Below are 22,606 nucleotides of genomic sequence, written 5' to 3' on the forward strand. Positions count from 1 at the left end.
TCCAAATTCCCCGCTGGTATTTAACATCATTACTTCCTGCTTGTAAACTTCACAAAGACCACAGTTTAAAGCTCTGACGGTGCCTGGAAACTAAGGAGGGTGGTGCATCCCGCATAAATGGCTGCATTACTCACCTGGGTGAAACATCTCTATATGCACCAGGTCTGCACTGACCCATCTTGTTATGAGAGGGATAAGTTTGGTTTGGTTTTATATTATTATATATATTTTATATTATATTATTTTGATCTGAAGAAACATTTCGTTTTCATGCACATACACAGGCAAACGCTCCCCCACGTCCCCCCTCCCAGATCCATCCATCTCTAAGAGATGCAGTCACACAAAAAGAAAAGAAATAGCATTTCACATGTACTTGAGCTGAGAGTAATCAAAGCCAAAGCCACCTACTCACCCACCAATATCTTGACACCTCTTTGTTTCTCGCACTCTCCACTATTCAGCTGATATTTCTATCGCATGCTTTCACCCACCGCCTCCTTCTATTCACCTCCTCCCTCCGATCCATAACTAACGCCAATTTATCAGATGTACTGGCAGCAGCGGACAGACACAAATGCTGCCAAAGCAAAACAGCACCAGAAGTTACTTAAAGGGTTAGGCTGCCTTTTTTTTAAGCAGGATTGTAATAATCGCTCCGTAGTTACAGTATTAGACAGTGGGTGACAGATGGCAAAAGCAAGACCTTCTCACAGAGCACAGATCAAGTCAGAAACAACATGAAATGAAAGAGCTGGGGTGGCGGTGGGTTACAGAGCGGCTTGCAGAGGCAGAAGAAACTGCAGGCAGGCTGAAGCAATGTAAATAGTGGAAGGCAATCACCAGAGGGGCCAGCCCCCAAATTAACTTATAGGTTTAAGATAACCTTTTACAACTTCATTAGCTTACCAATTTGTAGCTCATTCTTTGGTGTCATATTACGTTGTAATCTACACGATGCAAATGTTCACATTCAGGTTCTAACCCACAGTACTAATGCTGAATTAATCTGTGAGATTATGCTGTGATTACACCCATTTCTGTATATTTTAGTGATTTTCAGTAATACTCTGCTACTCATTTCACTGCATTATCTCAGGTGATGCATCAGTACGGTGTGAGCAGCTGGACCGGTTGCTTCAGTGGGGGGCTGAGTTTCGCCAGTCATCATCCATACCACTGGAAGGAGAGAAGGTGCTGGAAGACCTGGTGGCCTTCGACGTCATCCTGGGAGACCTCAACTTTGACAACTGCTCTTCAGGTATGTCTAAATTGATAGTGCCAGGATCAACACAGGGGTAGTTGGGATGTTCTCCACCCACCTCAAAATTTGATTGCATGCTGAACTGGAGAAAAGCTGTACAGTGGGGTTGAATTTTGGATATGCACTGATGTAGATCTGGAAATAGGTCATTTCTCAAAAATGTCAACGTGTTCTCTAACTTGCTGTTAACATCGAGTCTCCCATTTAGCACTTGGAAAATTCTGAAAATCATTCACTTTGTGTTTTAAAATGCATTTGACCTTATGATTCAGTTATAAACAATCTGAGGTTCGACTAATTACCCAAAACTGCAGCTTTGGTTCTTTGCTTTGTAATAATAGTGTGTAAAGAACAAAGCTGCAATTTTTAATTCCAAAAGAAAACCATTGTTTAACTGACTAATGTACTAACACGATAGGCTCCTGCTGTCAAATAGACAATGAACATTTTAATAAGTTGATTGTTCTTATTAGTCATATTGTTAAATTCTTCTTTGAAAGCTTTCCATAATGAGGCATTGAATGTGACCACGATGCTTGTTATAATTAATCAAAACAGCCTTGAAACAGTGAACCTCTATGACAGTGTGTCAGTAAAGCTCATGGCTCAGCTCACAGATCTTTGTACTTCACACTGCAATTGTACATGCAAAACTAAAATGTGAATTAAGCTCTGAATGCTTCTAAGTAAGACTGAATAGCAGCTCAGTACTGTACCTGAAGGCCTCCTGTATACCCACAGCTTTAACCAGAGCTCTGCACTGGTGTTATTTATATAACCACCATCAACAGCACCAACATAAAAGACAGAAAGAAGCATTGCTGTCTCTTTATCCCTTAAATCCCAGTGCGAAAAAGTGTTTGTGTTGTAAAGCAGACTTAGCAATAAAAAGCAACGCAGTGGATTAAAAAGACGGATAGAGTGGGAGAAAAGGTATGAAAAATAAAAGATTTTTAGTAGCTAATTAATAACTATATAAGACTAACTATTCACCACATTTAATTTTTGCATTAAATGAGATAAATGCAAGACGACAATAATAAAAAGCATTCATACAAAAGAGCTATCTCACAAACACAAGCATGATGTAACTTGCCATTGCCAGTGTGTGAATGTGTGTGTGAATGACTGAATTAGTGAATGTAGTGTAAAGCGCTTTGGGGTCTTTAGGGACTGAGTAAAAGCGCTATACAAATGCAGGCCATTTACCATTTACCATGATAATTAAACCAGCTGCAGTTGGTATCAGAAATAGAAAGCACTAAAGGTCAAGTCCTTGGCAACGGTGGGGAGGAAGAACTCCCTTTTTAACTGAAAGAGTCCACACAAGCAGGCTCAGGGAGGGGAAAAGGTCTGTAAAGAGAATGAAGAGGGAAAAAGAAAAGTGTAGAGCTGTGGAGGTTAAAAGGGGACTTAAGTGAAATGAAATGAATGAATGAATAAATAATAATGAAACTGATTTATTTTATTATACTTAACTCGTGTTTTGCCCTGCACAGCATGCTAGCAGCTTAGCAACTATGACCTCCTAAAGAAGAATCAGTAATGTGTGACTTTTCTGCCGTGTTTGGAGTAAAACTGACTTTCCTGACTGTGTGTATAACCTTCCACTGTGTATGTGTGCACACTTGTATTTTTCCAGAGGACAAGCTGGAGCAGCAGCACGCACTTTTTACTCAATACAAGGACCCATGTCGCCTGGGGCCAGGGGAGGACAAACCATGGGCTCTGGGTAACAACACACAACCCAACACCTGCCCACGCACATCTTCCTCTACGGTCGCTCCATACGCACTGTAGTAATATGTACACCACCGGCTTCGGTTACAGTCTGACTGTAAAATGCAGGTGTTGCTGCGTGCACCGAGGATCCATGCGGTGCCTGCAGAGTGCAGCAGGCATTAATCTGGCTCAGGCTGGCTAAGTCAGAATGCACCCAGTACAGCAGGCTGATACATGGGCATTAGTGACGCAGAAGACTGGAGGGTTTTGGTCTGGATATGGAGCGTTTTTTTAGGCCAGCGGTATTTCAGGGACAGTGTGGGCAGGACCGAGTGAAAGGGCTTGTTTAGAGAAGGGCTTATTTATTTGGACAGGCATATTTTCCATTGCAAGCCGGGGAAACAGATTGGCACTGCCTGTTTCGCTGTTATCAGACATAGGGAGGTTGGAGGGGAAAGAAAAAACTGATCAATGAATCAGTGAAAGAAAGGGAAGGAAGATTATCCCATTTCATAAAGCTTATCCAAAGAAGATTAGACCTGAATGGATACAATAGTGAGCCAAAAATCACAGCTAGAGAGCTGAAGCTGCCAGATATTGTCAGATGTTGTACTGACAGAGTGTGCAGTAATTTCCTGACTCTTCTGGTGGCAAACGGCGGGATTTCATACTTCTTTTAAATCTTGTGGAAAAGAAGGAAAAGCATGAGACCAACTTGGCATAAAAAGCCATGGCAATATGTTCACATGACTGAAGTTTCAGCAAAAAAAGAAAAATCTCCCCCACTCATAAATGTCACGTCTCTTTTCATGATGCGTTTTAGTTCATGTTAGAGGGCAGATTAAACAACCGCCAAAGCCAGCAAGTACACTCACTGTGGTCTTCGATGTATTTTTGGAGCTGTGGCCAGAGCTGGTGTGAAAGAATATTTATTTTGTTCCCTTCACAGCTTGTTGGTGTTTTCAGGATTTATGAGACCAGAAAACTGAGGTCATGTTAACCACTCAAAACAGGGAAGCTGGTGCATATCTGTACTTTCCCAAGCAAGCTGAAGCAACACGTTCTCACTCCCAACCCAACACGTGCTCCTGCTCAGGAACTCCTTCCTTTTATATTTTAACACATTAGTGTGTTTTTCCCTTTCAGGGGTGCCATTTACTGTTGATTTCCAAGAGGAGGAGTAACAAAATCCTACATTTGACAGGTGTCTGGAAACTAATTTAAGGTTAGGGTTAAGGTTTGTTGGTGTTTTAGCCACATGCATGGAATTTGGCCCTGTAGTATTTAGAAGCATTTCCATTTGGATGTGCCAAATGGTCAAAAATACCATGAAATCTAAGTCTATCTGGGTCACCAGGTGGGGGTGAGCCTAACGCAAAAGACAAAAGCAGATTCATTTAACTCTTGTTTTTGACCTTACCATTGGTGTTGCCATACGGTTAGCTTAAATGCAGACTTTCATTATGTCAGACACCCAGTAGAAAGGCAGGAAAGGTCTCCTTTCCTTGTTTCCTTAACCTTAATCTTACTACGCAGTGAAAGTCTTAAGATTTAGAGTTGTTCAGTTATCAGTTCTGCTTGCCTCTAATGTCACAACTCACTAATACACTGATTTGTTTTGAACTTTCAGCGACTTTTTAATGCCTCAGGCAAACAATCTCATGCTGTTTTGTTAAAATCTGCTATGAGCTATATTAAAGTAACCAAAGTGAAGCGAAGGCTGTAATCTAACTCTGTTTGCATTGGCTATGTGCTCAGTTTGATGTTGACTGTATTGCCAAACCACTGTATAGTATAGTCTCATGAATTTATTTGACTTGAATGATGATAATAAAAGCAAGAGTTAAAGCGGATCATCTCTGTAGCAGGAAAAGAAAATGTGAGTTGACAGAAGGGTTAGCAAGATTATGTTTCATTTTACTGTTGAGACTGCCTGCACCCTCCCGTTTTTAACTCCAGCCTTGGCAGTGAAATTATTTTTTAGTCAATGTTTATACAGCCCGGAGTAGCCTTAGTACATACGATGTGTTTTCTTGTCTATCTCAAGGATCCACATCAACAGCCTCGTTGTGTAAGTGTTGTCAGATATACATATATAGTACCACAGTCCTCTCTTTCTGACTTCTCCTTCATGTCTTTCCTTCAGCTGTCTGAGTTAAGTTGATTAGCAAAAGATGTGGAAGTTTTGTTTGACTTGGCCAGGTTTGGTTGCATTAGCTTTGGCATTTCTTATGGGGAGTTGGAGCTCCTGGACAAATTCTGCACCAGTACAGGGCGAACAACCCGACTCCACACAGTGGCCGTGCTCAGCATCCTTGGTTACCATGGTGTCCCATGGTACTGATGACATCAGCAGCACTTTTTTTCTTGAAGTCTCTCTGTGGTTATTTCTAGAGATGGACCAATCCGATATTACGTATCGGTATCGGTCCGATACTGACCTAAATTACTGGATCGGATATCGGAGAAAAATAAAAAATGTAATCCGATCCATTAAATATCACGAAAGCACCTCACAAAACTTGCAACACGCCGTAACTCGCCTCAGAACGTTAGCACGTCGGAGCAGTATGCATCACGTGATAGAGCGGCTGTGGCATGCGGACCTGTCGGTGGTCTGGATAGCATGTGGAGCTTCGCTAGCAACCCGGCATTTCATCTCCGACAAAGTTATCCCGAGAGAAGTAAAGCAAGTGTGTAAGTCCATCTCTGAATGTTTGTAAAGCATTCCTGCGTTAAGCGACTGCCTCCTCTTGCTGCTACTTCAATCATGAAACAGCTTAATGATCGGCTGATCGGCTTTTCTGTCGCGAGTCCGTCTCTCTTGTTTGTTTTTGGCCCACTTTGCACCAGAAAGAGGAAACCAGCGGCTGAACAACAGCAGCACGTTTAAGCTTGATAAGCTGTTGTTAGAATTTATTTAATATTACTTTCTACTCGAGGATCTTTTTCTACAGCTGACGCTGGTAACTGTGCAGGGGCGGATCTAGCAAAGTTTAGCCAGGGGGGCCGATAGGGCATGAACATTGAAAAGGGGGCACAAAGACATAGTTTTAAAATGTCTAGCTTTTAATAAATAATTATCCAAATCTTACACCCAAAGTTTTAATTTGATGTAAAATGAATAGAAGTCCATTACTGTATATAGTAACTATTAAGTCTAATATATATACCCTAGTAAGCTATAGTACTTTTTCCTTTGGGAAGGTACCATCTGTGCAGTCTGCAATTTTGTTGAAGAAAGATGTTGAATCTATTTAATATTTCTTGAAAAATAATTGATTTCTGTGCATTTTTTTTCACACTGCATCAAATTAAGGTTGATTACATCGATTAAGCATCATGAGGTGGAGCGTGAGGGGTGGTTCCCTATTTTTTATTTTTTTATTTTTGTTGTTGCTGGGAGTTGGAACCCTATTAGTTAGGTTGCTTAATATTTACGCTAAGTACTCTTTAAAATACCAGAATAGGAAGGATGGTGTAGGTTTAAGTTTATTAGATTGATCAGTATTGCTGAACTATGAAATATTTTTTTTTTGCATACAGGTATAACAGAATAGCTTTAGTGTAGTTGTTGTTTTAAACTTGAGTATGCACTTATACAAAATGCAGCAAGATATTTAAAAAAACAGTTTTGTTGATTAAAACACACTATATCGGATTCATATCGGTATCGGCAGATATCCAAATTTATGATATCGGTATCGGTATCGGACATAAAAAAGTGGTATCGTACCATCTCTAGTTATTTCTGACCTTGAGGGACTCGCACCGACTCTGTCGAGCTGCTAACAGCGTACCCAGTGGGCGACACCTACTGGTTCTGACCGAGTGAGAATGGGTTGGCTAAAAACGGCAGCAGTGTAGCGGAGTATGCCCACCGGACACCCCGCCATCTTTATTTTCACTGATCTAAAACCTGCTCTTAGAATTGTGAAAAACACTGTCCGCGCATCAGACGCCTACTCTTCATAAGAGCTCCCAACACTCATGAATTGACTGGAGTAACTTCAGAGTGCTGCGCTCGTCATGCGGAGCATTTTAAACGCATTATCCAGCCCACGGCCTTGAGTCCTCATTCTCAAAAGCATCTCTGAGTGCTTCTCTCTCTCTTGCTGTTTTATTCCACTGGTTTATGACAGTAGATTGTAGTCTGAGGATTATAAAGGCGGAGAGGGTTTCTGACCCTTTAGAATAGCTATACTGGAAGCTAGATGTTATTTGACATAGTGAGGGGGAGGACTGTGCAGTGTAAACTACATCAATAAAGCGTGAGCAGAAATGGTTTCTGCAGTATGTCACTGCAAATGAAATACACAGAGTGGAGATGAATCATTGGTGCAGTTGTATATGAATATTTTTCACGAGCCAGATTTTAATCAGATACTGGTGTTTTGCTGTTTTCATCTTTATTTAAGCTAATTGAAATAATTCGATTCATGCTCACAAGTTTCAGTCTACAAAGGCAAAACAATGAAAAACAGAGATTTACCAAACAGCAAGAAGTCTGGTTGTTTATTTTCAGCTGCGCCAATGTCCTCCCAGTGCCCAGAGACACGCCTGTCAGGTGGATGAACGTCAATTCATTGGTCACAGGTAGATAAACCTTTAAGAGGTCAGTAAGACTAGAAAAGCACAAGAGAAGCACAAGCAGAAGTACATTAATCCACTAACAAATCATGAGCGATGAGCCTCACCTGAATTTTATGCCATTAAAGTGTTTTGAAAATTGTTCAGTCATTGTAATCGGTACACATCCCTAACTATATATAATATATATACTAATATATATACTATACTAGTATATATACTATATATACTATAATATATTTTGTTCTTGGGTTAGGGTCATCACCAATGGTTTTAATGACTTGGTGAACAAAAATAAATTTATATAAAATCTATTAATGGACACTCCTGTAACTCGTACATTTTTGGTCCTGTGTATTAAAGTACAAAATTGTCATTAAAAGTTTAAGACTGGGACAAACCACAGTGCCCTCCACCAAAGATATGATTATAAAGGGAGACTATTCTTCTTCTAAAGCTACAATAGGATATTATTTTATGAACATGAAATTGGCGCCAGCTGATGATGTATACAGAAGTGATAACTTTTGTTCAGTGAATGGTAAATGGACTGGTTCTTAGATAGCACATTTCCTCTTTACTTAAACACTCAAAGCACTTTCTTCAGCTTTATTCACACCCAGTCATACCAGTACTTTTTTCTAAACCTGGATCTTTTCTATCTAGAAGAGCAACTTGGGGTTCAGTATCTTGTCCAAGGATATTTAGGCACGCAGACTGTAGCAGTCAGGGGTCAAACCACCAAATTGCCTATCAGGTACCTTCTGAGCTGGTTCCCATTATCTGATAACATTTGAAATTGGTAAATTAGATGAACAAAGGCTGCAGCTCAGGAGCAAGAGCAGACTGTCTAGTCGTTTTAAGATTGGTGCTTTAACTCATCCATCAGAGTATGAGTGTGTGGTTGTTAGGTTAAACCTGCTTAGTCATAGAAAAATGTAGTAAGAAAGCACTTTGAGTTCTCAGAGTAGAAAAAAGTATTTAAGTACCACTCCAAACGCTGAGAGATAGACAACTTTTTCTAGTCTAATGATTTGAGACAAACATCTAAATTCATTGTGTCATTTTAACCTTCCATTAAGAGCTTTTGTTGCCCTCCAACTTGGACTCTGCAAACCCTGCAGAGTCATATGAGCATTGTGCACTTTATAAAAGCATCATGCACACTGATAATCTCCTGCTGACACATTTCATGAAAGAGACGCTTCATGAATTCAGAGAAGGAAAAAAAAGCTCAGCCAGCAAGTAAAAGGTAATCCTATTTTTCCTCTTTTTTTCTTCTAAACCTGACCTCCATCAGTGTATGTACCTGTGGGTCATGCTAACTTGTATCACTCCATACCTGCATACCTTCAGTATCAGGGTAGAAAGTGCAAGTTCTGCGCTGCCTTCCAAAAAAATATTTTTGCATAAATCATTTTTCATTCTCGCCTAAAGTAAACATGGAAATGAACCACCTGAACCTTTTCTCACTCCCTGCTTACATAATGATGCTTAATCAGGACATGTAGGTGTTCTATTACAATGCACTGGGCACTCTTTTACTGACAGTTTTCACCAGGTTAGTCTGATAGGATTTAACACCTGACCTGGACCATAAGCACAAGCAGAAGCACTCTGCTGGTGTGTTAACTGTAGTCAAGGACTTTATCATGGAAACCAAGAATAGTGGAGATATTAGATGTTTGCCTTTTAAAATGTTTTAATCTTGTGGAAGTTTGTATTTTATTTTTCCCTAAATCTAAGTATCTAAGTAGCCTCCGTGTCTAAGCCACATTATTTAATGCCTCAAACGAACCAAAAAGACAGAAAGGCCTCGCAGTCAAAAATAAGCAGCATTCAATCTCTTGGCGGTCATATGAGGACTTTTGTTCTAAGTGGTGTGTGTGTGTGTGTGTGTGTGTGTGTGTGTGTGTGTGTGTGTGTGTGTGTGTGTGTGTGTGTGTGTGTGTGTGTGTGTGTGTAAAAATCAAACATGAAAATGTTTGTAATTCTGGCTGTGAGAATTACCTTTTTTCTCTATTAGGCACCTCCATCAAGGGACGCTTACACAGCATTTTCATCCACACGAGCTATATTCTTTAATATTATATTATATATTATATATTATATTATATAATATTTATATTCTTTATTCTATATTCTTTAAAAACTCTGCAGCTAAACTGGACGACTGGACAGACTGCTCAGCTGTCCCATAGTCAAATTGTAAACAGTTACAAGAGAAGTCATTTTCTGCATCCTATTTGCTAATGTAAACACATCAGTGTGAATGAATGGATGTGCTAAGTAGTCCATTATAAAAATATGTGATGATGCTAGCTAAAAGACTGAGCCATGGACTGATACTACAAGGCTGAGGGAGAACGAGGGGGAGGGAAGGAGAGAAATGCAGGCTGAATTTACTTGTGCACGTCTCCACTTTAATGCATTGTAATGTGTCTTTAAACAGGTACTCTGCTGGATCCCAGTGGCCTTTATGATGAAGATGTCAGTTCACCGGAAAGTTTACAAAAGTGAGTCTCATCCCCTGAAAAATCAAATTACCTCTCCTTTTATTCGCATGACGATCATAAATCACAGCGGTCTAACTTCTGCTCCAAAATCTTACGAGTGTACCCATAATATATGTGTACCAAAACATATCTGAGATTTAAAGCTCTGAAATTACCATTGACCCAGTGCTCATGTTTGCAATTTTCTGTAATTACTATAATTTCTTCGGAAATTTTCAATGAAGCATCGTCATGACATCACCAGGCAGGCCACGAAGTCAAGATAAGCCCTAATCTCAGCAAATTTAGATGATGGGAGTGCAAACCCACACTTGACCGTTGCTCAGCTGATACACTGCAAACCATCTCCACCCCAACTGCTCGTTATCATTCAGTGTCTGACATATTTATCTTCAGTGCCTGCTCTGGAGTCTTGTTAATACTCTCTTCACTTTCCACGTATGCACACAGAAGTCTATAGAGGTTGGAGAACAGAGCCAATATCCCAAAATATAAATGACTGTAGACTGAAATAATAATCTTTTTGGTTATAGTGGTCCTGACAGAATTCCAATTAACTATATGCATTTGGATACAACACAGCATCTAAACTTCAGTATGTTGTGTGTTGTTTTCAGACTTATGGAGAACGAAGAGGGAAGGAAGGAGTACCTGGTGTTTCCTCCCAGTAAGAGCCAGTGTCCCGCCAGCAGTCAGAAGGGAAGGAAAATCCCGCTGAAGGGCAACGGACGCCGTATTGACTACATCCTTTACAGCGACGAGGGCCTCCAACAGGACTGGAAACTGGTACGGTTTTGTTGTCTTGCTGGATGACGCTCTCAAGACTCAGTCTCATATTTTTATTGTCAATTTGAGACTTTTTTAGACCTTAGAAAACTGGCAACACCTCTTAATCACCTGTCCTTTTATTTGTGTTTGAACTAATTAGCTTGCAATATGCTTAGTAATTTACAAAGCCTCAAAGTATTTCTTTATTTTTAATCTTAAAGATATATGCTGTTTACTCAGTCAGCCTCAGAAAAACAACAGTTCATAGAATTAAGTCCAATATTATACTAAGAAGTGTATTCCCATGATGAGTGTAAACTTTTGACCGGACATCTAAGTGCTTTTAAGAGGTCCTCTAATTCGCTCCATTGACCATAATCAGTTTAAATTTTAATTACGTTGTTTGAATGCAGTCATAGAGTAAGTGGCTATATTGAAAGCATTATTTAAATGAGGTCGTGCTAGCGGTCAAGTCATAATTGAAACGTTATTAAAAACATGCCATTTTTATTGTATTCTGAAGGGATTACTTCAACCACAAATTCACAGTAATAACAACATATTACAAGCAGATAAATATATGATTTTAATTTTCTGCCTTTCATTTGTTTTATGAGTCTTTATGGAAGTCCAGACTTCCATAACTGCAGACTAGAGACGGCAAATCATTGTTCAGCGATGGTGTCAACGCAAAGTGTTGTCAATTAGTGAGTTTCTGAAATGTGAACTTTTGCGCTCACAACTGCCCATTTATTTATGTCATATGGATAAGACTACAAGAAATTCCTTTGAATCACGTGTGTACAAGCGCTTTCAGACAGTTCGGGCTCACAGACGTAAACCCCGCAGCTAACACTGACATGAAGTGACGTCATCCTTTCCTATATTCAAAATCCAACAGCTCATTTGGGTGCTCTACCATTCAGCACTGCTTTGAGCTAACTGATGTTAGCTATCTAAGCAGTGCTAACCTACTGTAGCCAATACTTTGTTTTAAGCTAATCAGCTACATGCTAATGTTAACCAGCTACCCAAAACCTTTCACGCTGCTGTCTAGGGCAGCGGTCCCCAACCCCAGGCCATGGACTGGTACCGCTCCGTGAGTTGTTTGGTACCGGGCTGCCAGAGTTGAGGCTTGAGTTTGACATTTATGGTTTTCAGGGTTTTTATAATTAACTCGGTTTCCCTGGGCCTTTTCCCGTGTTGTAGTTGTGTCTTATTTTGAAAGAAATATTTACGCATTACCATAGCGACCAGAGAGCATTAAGGGACAGAGAGGACGATGTTACTCTCAGTGTTGTTGGCGCATTTCAGGAGGACGCTGCTAATAAAGTTACACAGTTATACAGTGAATTCGCGTTTATTATCATATTTACAAAACACCACAGTTTCTGTCTTGGTCGTATCATTTTAGTTTGTTGTATTGATCAGCAACACCTTAAATGCTGGTCCGTGAAAATATTGTCTGACATTAAATTGGTCTGTGGCGCAGAAAAGGTTTGGGAACGCTGCGCTAGGGAAACCAATTCCATTCATTCTACGATTTTCTTAAGCGCTTATCCAAGGTGGAGTCACAGGAGGTGGGGGTGTATCGCAGCAGTCATGAGACAAGAGGTGGGGTCTCCTGGAGAGATCGCCAGTGGAAGTCCTTTCTGATTGTGTTCTTTAGCTTGCAAACATGTTAGCTTTCTGCACACACACACACACACACACACACACAGGCCAGTCTTTCACTTTTACTCAATTTACCAATACAGAACTACAAAGGTGTTCCCAGATTTCAGTGTCATCACATTGAGCGTTACATGGAAAAGAAATAAAGGGAAAAGAAATGGTACCCTTCACAGATCACCATTTGAACATGCAGATATCGTAGGGACTGTGTACCCCTGGTGCTTTTTGTATCCTCAAAGTATTGTATTTCTAATATAATTTTACAACTTCCATAATCTTGAGCAACACTTTTTCCCTGCAGGAATCAATAAAGTTTTGATTATACAAGGAGCTGAGAATAACAATGTGACGTCTTACACGGTACACAGACTCAGTACACAGTGCACGTTTTTCACAGCAGACATTCAGATTTATCACAGCACGAGAAGGACGTGTGATTAATAACACTAAGAGCAACCCTTCCATTAAGTGGACAAAAGCGAAACCTTCCTTAGGTAATGCAGCGTTCATTCAGTTTCACTGGCATGTCAAAAGGGTTTATTATGAAAAAAGGCAGCACGTGTTTTAAATCGGTGTTCCTACTGTGTTGGATGTGTGAACGCATCTCCAAATATTACATGCTTAAAACACCAACACAAAAGAGTTTGCTAACAGGGGGCACAGAATTGTGGCATTTTCTTGTCAGCGGGGAGGTGATATGTTTAATTCTCCTCTGATTAATTTCCTAGCAACAAAGCTAAAAACCTAATTTTCCAGAGCCGTGTGAAGCAGGCTGAAATTATGTCACACCACGGGAGAATGTTTGACTAAAATCTGGAGAGGTGAACAATGAAACACAGCAAAAACAACAACAAAAAAGTAGGGAAGAAAAGGAATGAGGGCAGGACTGTCTGTGTGAGGGACTGGAGAGGATTGGAAAACCAAATCATACTATTTACACCTCTCTCCTTTCTTCCCATCTCTCTGTCTGACTCTTTCTATTGGCTCTCTGAAGGCAGCCGCCTGACGCCACCTTCTGTCAAAGTACAGTTACTGTAGCATCATTTCCCTTAAGTGGAGCTGATCAAGCATGTCGCTAACCTCCCGTCACTTGAAGGGTCTCATTTATTTACATGTTTACCTTAATCTTGTGTTGTTTCTCTTTATCTCTTCATGTTACTTTAAGTTATTTTTTGAAGAACATACTTGGATAAAAATGTTTCCGCTCTTAGGTTTAAATTGTCCTGCAATAATTATTTAGTGGAGACACAACTAGCAGAAGGAGATTAGTGGATTACCTTAATGAAGACAATTAAGTTTTAAATGAGTCGATATATCAAAGTATGACCCAATTTACATATTAAATATTGCTTATAACTAGTTTCAGTGAATGGATTTTGTATAGAGGGAGGGTTTATTTGTGGAGATGTTGATATATATTTTGAACCACTTCTTAAATCAGGAAACATAGTCAGCAGCCAAGAAAAATACTTTTTTCCCCTTTCATGTGTTGTTATTAATAAAATCTTCCAGAAATCAGCTTCTCCATTGTATATGAGTAATGTGCCTTTAGAGCATGATCAAAAGGTCATTTTGAAGAAGTAGCCTTCAGAGGAATGTGTTGCAAAAGTCCAAGCATTTTTATTTAATTGGGGAAAATACTAGAAGTAATATTAGGAATATGGACCACCTCAAAATTCTCTCTGTTTATCTCTTACACCAAAAAAAGAAAAAAGAATTTGATATATTTTGTAAAATGTTTTGGGTTTTTTGCCATAAAAATGTAAACTAACATACAAATCCATACTAAAAGAATGTTTCATTTTGAAATGTAAGTTTCCTGTCAATTAGATTGTTCGAAGTACTATTAAAAAAAAATTCATAAATTGTCACATCTCTCTTAAAACGGCACTATTGATAAAACATATCAACATTATTAAATGAACTCTCATTGATTGTCATGACAAAGGTTTTAGTAGTACTTGCAGCTACGTTAGCAGTCGTTGTCTGTGGAAAGTACCTTCTATTGACATTACAGTCCACATACTTTTGGTCAGGGTTGTTTATCATGGTTTTGGACAAGTCCCCAGAGTTCCAGTGACATTTAGTGACAGCATGAGGCAGGAAGGCCCTTCCTGCTCCAACATGACAATGTCACCATTCATAAAGCTGATTTTTTTTTTTCAGGAGAGGGAGCACCTCATATTCAAAAAGCACCAAGCAGCTATGATGAATCTAGATGGCCTCTTTCTGTAAAATGTATACATAAAAATGTGGGCTATTTTGGACTCTCAGTTATTGAGATTATGGTTAATGAATAAACCGCTTCAGAGGGGAGCAAATGTTCCGATAGCAAATTGAAAAGCAGCAGCAGAGAGCTGCCTCATTAGCTTGTGTTAAAGTAATTTCTCTTTTAACATCTAACTAAAGATTTAAGCATTTCAGTGATTACACTAATGCTTGCTTTATACTGGAGGATGTTGGTTTTGGTAATATTGTAGGCTGCCCGAAGATGTCATGTGCAGTGGTGCTTCCTCTTATCTAAAACAAGGCTGTAAGACACTGATTCCCAACACTCCTAACTATCACTCCTAAACTGAAAAGTTTTTAACAGAAAACCAGCAATGCCAAAATTAATGCACGTGACTTTATTTGAAACGTCTTTTACTTTCTGAAAACAAAAACCAAACCCGCCCTAACGTTGAAAGTTGCTGCAGAATTAACTGCGAGCTTTGTGACGCCTTCGTGATCTGACGATGCTCTCTTCTACTCTTCATCCTGCAGGAAATCGAGGAGTTCAGCTTCGTCACCCAGCTGGCCGGCCTCACCGACCACCTGTCTGTGGCCATGCGCTTGGCTGTTTCCACTGGGGAAGAGGAGCCTTAGACTCATCACCTGAGCTTTTTATTTAAATACTGCCATGGAGAAGAGCAGACAGCCAGGATGAGAAGAAGATGTTATAGATAAGGAGGTGCTCAAGGAAAGATTGATGGGGCAGCAAATAGATGGATGAATGAACGAAGGAGGATTAATGAAGGTAGAGAAGAGGACCACCTGAGGGGAGAGAGACTCTGAGAGACTCTGAGCAGGAGAGATAAGCAGGGGAATTCAGTTTAGGAAACCAGAAAGATTTTCATCTTCCTGGGTAAATCACCCACTCAGTCACACACATTAAATACAGCACCACCCACAAGAGATCGACTTCTCGACTGTTGAGTATCGCCTGGCCTCTCCTCCAACGCTCCCTCTGGAACTGAGTCCAAAGGGTTTTATTTTCAGTGAATGGTTTCATGTAGCCAATACACACACTCCTTTTATCAGATCTGTTTTAGTCGTAGTGTTAGTATGATTTCTTTTTTTAATTATAATTATTGTTATTATTATTCTACCTTCAGGGACAGAAGGGACAAACACATTATTGGAGAGAAGCGTACAGCTACAGACTGGCCTTTACACTGACCGTCTGTGTCTTTGTGTCGTGTTCCTTGCTGAAAGGCTCTTGGTCAGTTATTCACCTTACTGCTCTCACAGTCAGTCCCAGGAACCTCAACAAGTGTCTTTTCTTTTCTAAAAAAAAAAACAAGTCTTTCTAAAAGGATGAAATCAATGTACAATTTCTATTGTGGCCGCACCAATTTTTATAAGGAGTTGAAATGCCTGTTTAATATTATATGGTATGTTTCTATAAAGAGGTATTGTTTAAAGGGACATGAAACTGGAGACAAAACGTTGTCGGTTGAATGCGATGCGACGCTACAGCATGTTTCCTCAGCCATATTTGGTGAAACCATTGGTGAAGCTTTGCTGATGCATGATGGGAAATGGTGTTAGTTTACAACATTCATATAAAGGCTTGACACATACTTATACGTGTCTGAATGCCTCAAGGGGCATTTTGGCTCTCAAACACATACCTGCGTGTCTGTGTGGCATTTGTGCATGCTAATGCTAATAACACACATACAGAGGATTTAGCTAATGCAGGCACACAGCTACACACATGACATAAGGAGGGCTTTCAGTGGATGTAACAAAAAACCCCTGGCAGCCAAATTGGACCTCTTCACGAGTCCGACACGAAACATGGCGATCTTTTTGAGAGACTAGATATTGTCAACTTGTTAGCAAACAAACCGTAGTAGCTGGTTGGCAAACCATCACTTTATTGTGAGCACATCTGTTTGGTTCACTTGGTAAATTCCAGCATGAAGCCCAGTTATTAGCACAGCAAGTTGTCCAGTGGATTATTACGTTGACAGCCATATTGCGACGCAACTGCAAAACCTCATTGTTCTGTAACATTTTAAACACCTACAGGCTGTGCAATATGCCACGTAAACTCAATATAAAGTTCAAAACAGTCCCAAAGATTAGCACAGACTGACCAAGAAGACACAGAATTCAGATTTTATTGCATCAAACGCTTCTTTTTTCACTTTTTTCACAAATACCTTTAAATAACAGAAACTATCCTGTTTTTTTTTTTTTACAATGTATCCAATATTTTCAAAAAGCAGGACATGTTCTGGTTTGTTGTTGTTGTTTGTTTGTTTTTATTGCGGCACAAATTCCTGGGAATGATTTGCCAGTAAATGTTCTATAATTACCTGGATTTCATTTTTCTTTTTAAATGGAGAAGTGTCGAAGTGAAAAAACAAAACGTAACTGAAGGTGTGTTCAGACTGAAAGCACATGTGAGACTCTTTCTCTTTAATGAAAAAACAAAAAATCCCAAGTATTTTAGCTGTTTGTGCAAATTCAGTCAAATTCCCACCAACTGCTTTGCCTTCAGCCTAAATGCACCTTCAGATTTCTGCTGTACTGTGTTACAATGTGGAGAAACTGGCTGGACAATTTTGAAATACTAAATCATTATAAAGCCATTACACCGACTCTCTGTGTGTAACAGAGCCAAACAGACCATGGTATCAAACAGGAGCTGGAACTTTGAGAAGTGTTTAGAGACATGTGCTTACTCAAACTGTCCTTAAATACCCCCAGACATGCAGCTGTGGTGCTGTGAACTCCGAGTGCTGTGGGCGAGTGACCTTGTTACCTTGAACTTTAAGAAACGAGGAAGCAGTTTTTAAACTATCAGTATTCTTAAGTGAGATGCTGCCAAATTAAACAGTTCTGCTTGGAAAAACTACAACTGTCATTCATACAGCAAATACCTTGAATATAAAACAGGCAAACATTAGCCATCACAAGCTAATGGTCATATCAAGCCAAGTCAAGTTTGCATCCAAATGCTAGATTCGTATTTTCTCCACAGTACCTGTTGTTTAGCACCACACATGCTAACCTGTAAACAGTAAATGCAGTCAACTCCAGATTACTCTTCTACCATTCTGTTTAATCCAGGAACTACACCCATACTGCCATCGGTCAATATGGGCCGTAACACCTCTCGCTCTCTGAATAAAACATGCTTTACGGTGATAGTTAAGTTTGCAGATACTGTCTATATACCATGATCTGCAGGGTAAACAATGTTTACAACAGTTTTGTGACCTTTCTACCTGTCTCGTAATCACTTCAGGGGAAACGTTTCACTTCAAGCATCACTTTCAGCATCAGTGCAAATATGAATATGTTGGGGCAACTTCATGTGGTATTTTCCCCCCAGTTAAAGTGCTAGCTGGCATTTCTCTGAATAAAAACTGTGCTGAATGATAACCCAGGGTGGCCAGTGCACTATAGTATGTTTACAGGCATGGTATCAGCAGTCTACATCCTGCTGTTGTGAGTGTGTGTGCATGTGTGCGTGTGTGTGCACAGGACTTGTCAGTCATCCTGTTATGTATGTTCAGCTTACAGTTTTGCATACAGTATGAGTCCATCTGTCATGTGACTCTCTATATTACTCATGGTATTATTATGACTGACACGTTCTTGTTTTTACCAAGTCTGTGCTTCACCATGTTCCTTTTTTATTTGATTTTTCTGAGACAAAGTCAGGTGAATTTGAGAATAATCACTGCTTTGCTTAGGGTAACATCACACACCCAAGAGCACTTGGTAAATAGTCATGTAAATACACTATATGAGTAAAGGAAAGGTGCCACGGTGAGCATCTGCTATGAGGTATAATAAATCAAAGGTTTGGAGAAGTACTGTGTTAGCCAATGTAAACATTTATTTATAAACCTTTATTTTTCAACTGTTGTATTTATTGCATCAAATCTGAATACTGCCGAACAGTTCATTTGTAAGAATGGACAGACAAACAGTGTGACACGTCTTATTTTAAAGCTGGACTGTGAAGGTTTTTGATTTTATATTTGGATTTCATTTTGTTTTGCTAATTCTTCTGTGTTATTTTTAATATTTCCGATTTAAAGTTCAAAGGAGAGTGTTGGCTTGTGTGGGTGTTGAGGGTTTATACCAAGCCTTAGGTTTGCAGTTGGGTGACTTTTCAGTCAGTCATGCGTAAACTTAGCAGTTGGAGGCAAATATGAACTCATCCTGTTGTGTATTCCTGTGAACTCTTTCTAAGCAGTGTGTTAGGCTGGTGAAGAGAAAAATGCTCAAGTGTAGTTCCATTTAAGTGGCATTAAATTCAATTTCTGGGCCACTTTAATGCTCTTAAACTGGTCTGCTGTTTGGTGCTGGGCAGGCACACTGACTACAGATGCAACCGCTGACTGTATATAAAGATGGACAAATAGCACATGTCCACTTTATCTTCCAAAACTGATGGAAGATATATGCTGGTGACAATATCTCTGTTGTAGTGATTAGAAGTAGATCCTAGTATGAGTGGTTCTTCTAACATCACACAAAATTATTATTACAAGTCAATAAATTCCTCTCCCCCAACTCCACGTCCTACTTCCAGATCAAATTTCCTGAACATTAAAAACACATTTTCAAATTTAACTGGAAGATAAAACCCATGATCTCGAAACTCCAAAAATGTGGAAATTAGCAGACATCAAATAAATAAATGAGTAGTAATAATTACAATAGGGAATTGAAACAACCAAAGATCAAGTCCTTTATAAACCAAATTGAACAAGTATAGTACTTTCTAAAGTCACTTCATGCGCCTATTTTCATTTGATATTAGAACAGCCTGTAAAAACAATGTTAATGTCTCCCAGAGTTAAGTGTTAATATGAAACAGTGATGTGCAGAAAATAAACCGACAGATATTCTAAACTAAGGATGAATATGGTTTGACTTTAATAGGAGATTAAAACTGAGACCATTTACTTTTCATTAGCTCTGGATGAAAAGGATAAATGGTACGGTGTTCTGAGACGGACATATAGGTAAAAAATAAAATTCAGAATCAATTCAAAGTCTTAAAATTTTAATGCATCAACTTGTCTCAAGTAAAGGTTTTGGTTTATTCACCAAAAGACTATTTACATGTTTGTAGAGGAGAAAAATTATTATTGCAAATTTGGAATTTTAGTCCTGATAAATATTGTATTTGTGCAATATTCAGTGCTCGGAGGTCTTAAAACCTCGATGCCTTCGCTGTGCTATCAGACTATATTAATTATCTAGTTTATAAAAACCAAACACTTTGAATTTTTAAAAAGTATTTGCTTTAGCCCTCTGAAGTCTAAGTCATTATCAGCTCTAAACCCTAAACCTAAGGAGGAAAGCAAAAAGGACACCACTGTTGTTGACGTACACATTGGTGAGTTGAGTCCTTTTGATGATTGTAACCATTTTAACAAATAATCGGGCTGTAGCTTTTTAATTCCTGATTAATTCTGATTAATATGTACTGACCATGTCAGCACTATATTAAGGAAAACACTCTGCCATTAATGATGCCACCACCTCCCAGCTGACTGCGAATGTTGCTACTCACAACCTAAAAACAGTGCAATCTAGACTATGAACATTTATAGAGCTGAAATTATTTCTCTTGAATAATTATAATTATGCAGTCTAGCACCTTTTGTTGTAAATAGGAGAACAACATATTGTTTCAAATCTGCCTCACTGCACTGCTGCTCCTGACAATCAAACAACTGGAATTGTTTGGTCAAAGGCTCGTTAGGAGCTTCAACCACAGTCACACAAACCTTAACTGTAATGACACCCAGGGCCACTTCCATCACTTCAGCCCTTTAAAAACAAACATTAGGACAAAATTAGATTCTCACAACGGTCAGCTGATTGGCTTGTAAGTGACAGGAATGTAGACACCTAGATAACGTAGTGCTCCCGACACTTTAGCCTCCATTATCCTGCTGCAGGGAGATGACCAAAGTTATCATTATAAAGACTAAAGATGAAGATGTGCACCGTACTTTGGTGAACACATGAAAAATAATTTACTCCTTCCTGCATCTTTTGGTGTCTGTATTCTTAGGGGAGCTAACCAGCAGGCCAGTTGATGTCTGTATGTCTGATATAATTTTGCTACATTTCTGATCACAAATCACTGCCTGCCTTGTGTCCATGTCGAGTTCAGGACAGAGTTATTCAGCAGTTAGTTGGGGATTTGAGCTCTAACCTTTTGTAGCTGCATGTAGTGTAATATTGCTTTAGGCGTGTAGACTTCATAGGAGTGATGCTTCACTTTTGCAATCCTTTTCTCATTTGTTTTTTTTTTCTATCATGTGTCTCCATGTTTTTTATTGATTCTTGTCTTTTGGGGGGGAGGGGCTTATCGATGGGTTTGTCTGGCTGGGTCTCTGTAACTTGGCTCGGGGGATCAACTGCTTTTCTCTTTCTAAGCTTCTTCAACAAAACTGCTTATTTTCCTCTGCTTTTCTAAAGAAAAAAATCAAAGGAACTTTCCCCTCTACACGTGTCTTTGTGTCATTATTCACTTGAGGTCATTCAATGAACTGCAATTGTAATGTTCGTGAAAATAACTAGTGGATATAACAACCAAAAGTGCCATGACAAGCTTGTGGCAAGCGGTAACGCTAACTACCCTCAAAGTTTTTGTAAGTGAAAAGCTGCTATTGGTTGTTTGTGCTTCAGCTCATTTCCTCTTTTTCCAGTGTATCACAGTACGACTGCTTAGCACTGAGGTTAAGTCTGATAGAGACTGCCCTCTGGCTCTTATTAAAGGACAAAGTTTAAAGAAGTGAAAGAAGCCTTTAAAGAGTCCTTCTGCTTTTGATGAACAGGGGAAGAAGTCTAACACTTAAAATTTACATACAATGCTCTGTCAAGTGTCGAAAAAAAACCCGCTAAAAAGTCAGATTAGTCATACAACAGAAAAGCACTGGACTGTAAACATGTCAAAGAGCAGCTCATCTTCCTATTAATTCTGATTCATGCTTTCTGAGATTTTCTAGCCTCCATGTGAATCCTTCTATCAATCTTTTAAGCATCGCACTGGTCACTGTTTTTATACTGATGATTAGATGAAAAATGTGAACGAACAAAGAAGTTTTTCATAGTAGCAAACAGATTATCATCCACCTCTGCAGGGCCTTTTATTGCTGAGTTCTACAGAGCTATTTTTAAAAAACATTATTTCGCCTCTTTTTTTGATATACTTTACACTTGCTGCTCTGCAAAAAAAAAAAAAAAAAAAAAAAGCAACTTAGCGGTGGTTTACTAGGTGGTTTTTGTGCCAGAATTTCACAGTAGCTGGTTGGAAGCATGACTCCAGTGAGTGCTAATGTGGCATTTTAACATAACCCCATACAGTGTGTTAATTTGTCACTGGTGTTTACTGCCTCCATATGACCTTTCATCATTCCCATTGTTTTGCAGTAGCAGTTAGCCACTTCTTTTAAGAATTCTCTGGGTTCACCAAAAAGCAGAAGTTAAAAAAATATTCACTAACCGCTGAACTTTTTGTAGTCAGAAGCACTGAGATAAGTGTGCTTTCTAAATGCTTTGACATTTTTCTTTTTTTGATATGTTAACATGTCATGTTGCCAGAAAAAAACTTAAGCCATCTTAAAGTGACACTTTTGTCATTAGAACAACAAGTCAAGCATCTTTATTTATAGAGACAAACATCACATATCTAAAGCAGCCTCTTTAAAAGGGCTTTATATAGATATTACAATACTGTGTGTCAAAGCAAAAAAAATGCAGAATTAGTTCAGTTATTAACTTTATTCTTATCAAATTACAAAGACGCGGCAACCCTGCTATG

The 22,606-nt window shown here is 39.1% G+C and overlaps 1 protein-coding gene across 1 annotated transcript in view; it reads left to right on the forward strand.

Moving 5' to 3' along the window:
* smpd3 (sphingomyelin phosphodiesterase 3) overlaps positions 1–21,289 on the forward strand; it is a 115,512-nt gene extending 94,223 nt beyond the window's left edge. Inside the window, exons 8-12 of the mRNA XM_082541940.1 lie at positions 1,100–1,261; positions 2,907–2,996; positions 10,029–10,092; positions 10,710–10,878; positions 15,298–21,289. Coding sequence (XP_082398066.1) covers positions 1,100–1,261; positions 2,907–2,996; positions 10,029–10,092; positions 10,710–10,878; positions 15,298–15,399 — 587 coding nt within the window. The 3' untranslated portion in view covers positions 15,400–21,289. The remainder of the gene's footprint in view (positions 1–1,099; positions 1,262–2,906; positions 2,997–10,028; positions 10,093–10,709; positions 10,879–15,297) is intronic.
* Positions 21,290–22,606: the final 1,317 nt, after the last annotated feature.

This window comes from Aulonocara stuartgranti (genome assembly GCF_965226115.1).
Source record: "Aulonocara stuartgranti genome assembly, chromosome: 7".
Lineage (NCBI taxonomy): Eukaryota > Metazoa > Chordata > Actinopteri > Cichliformes > Cichlidae > Aulonocara > Aulonocara stuartgranti.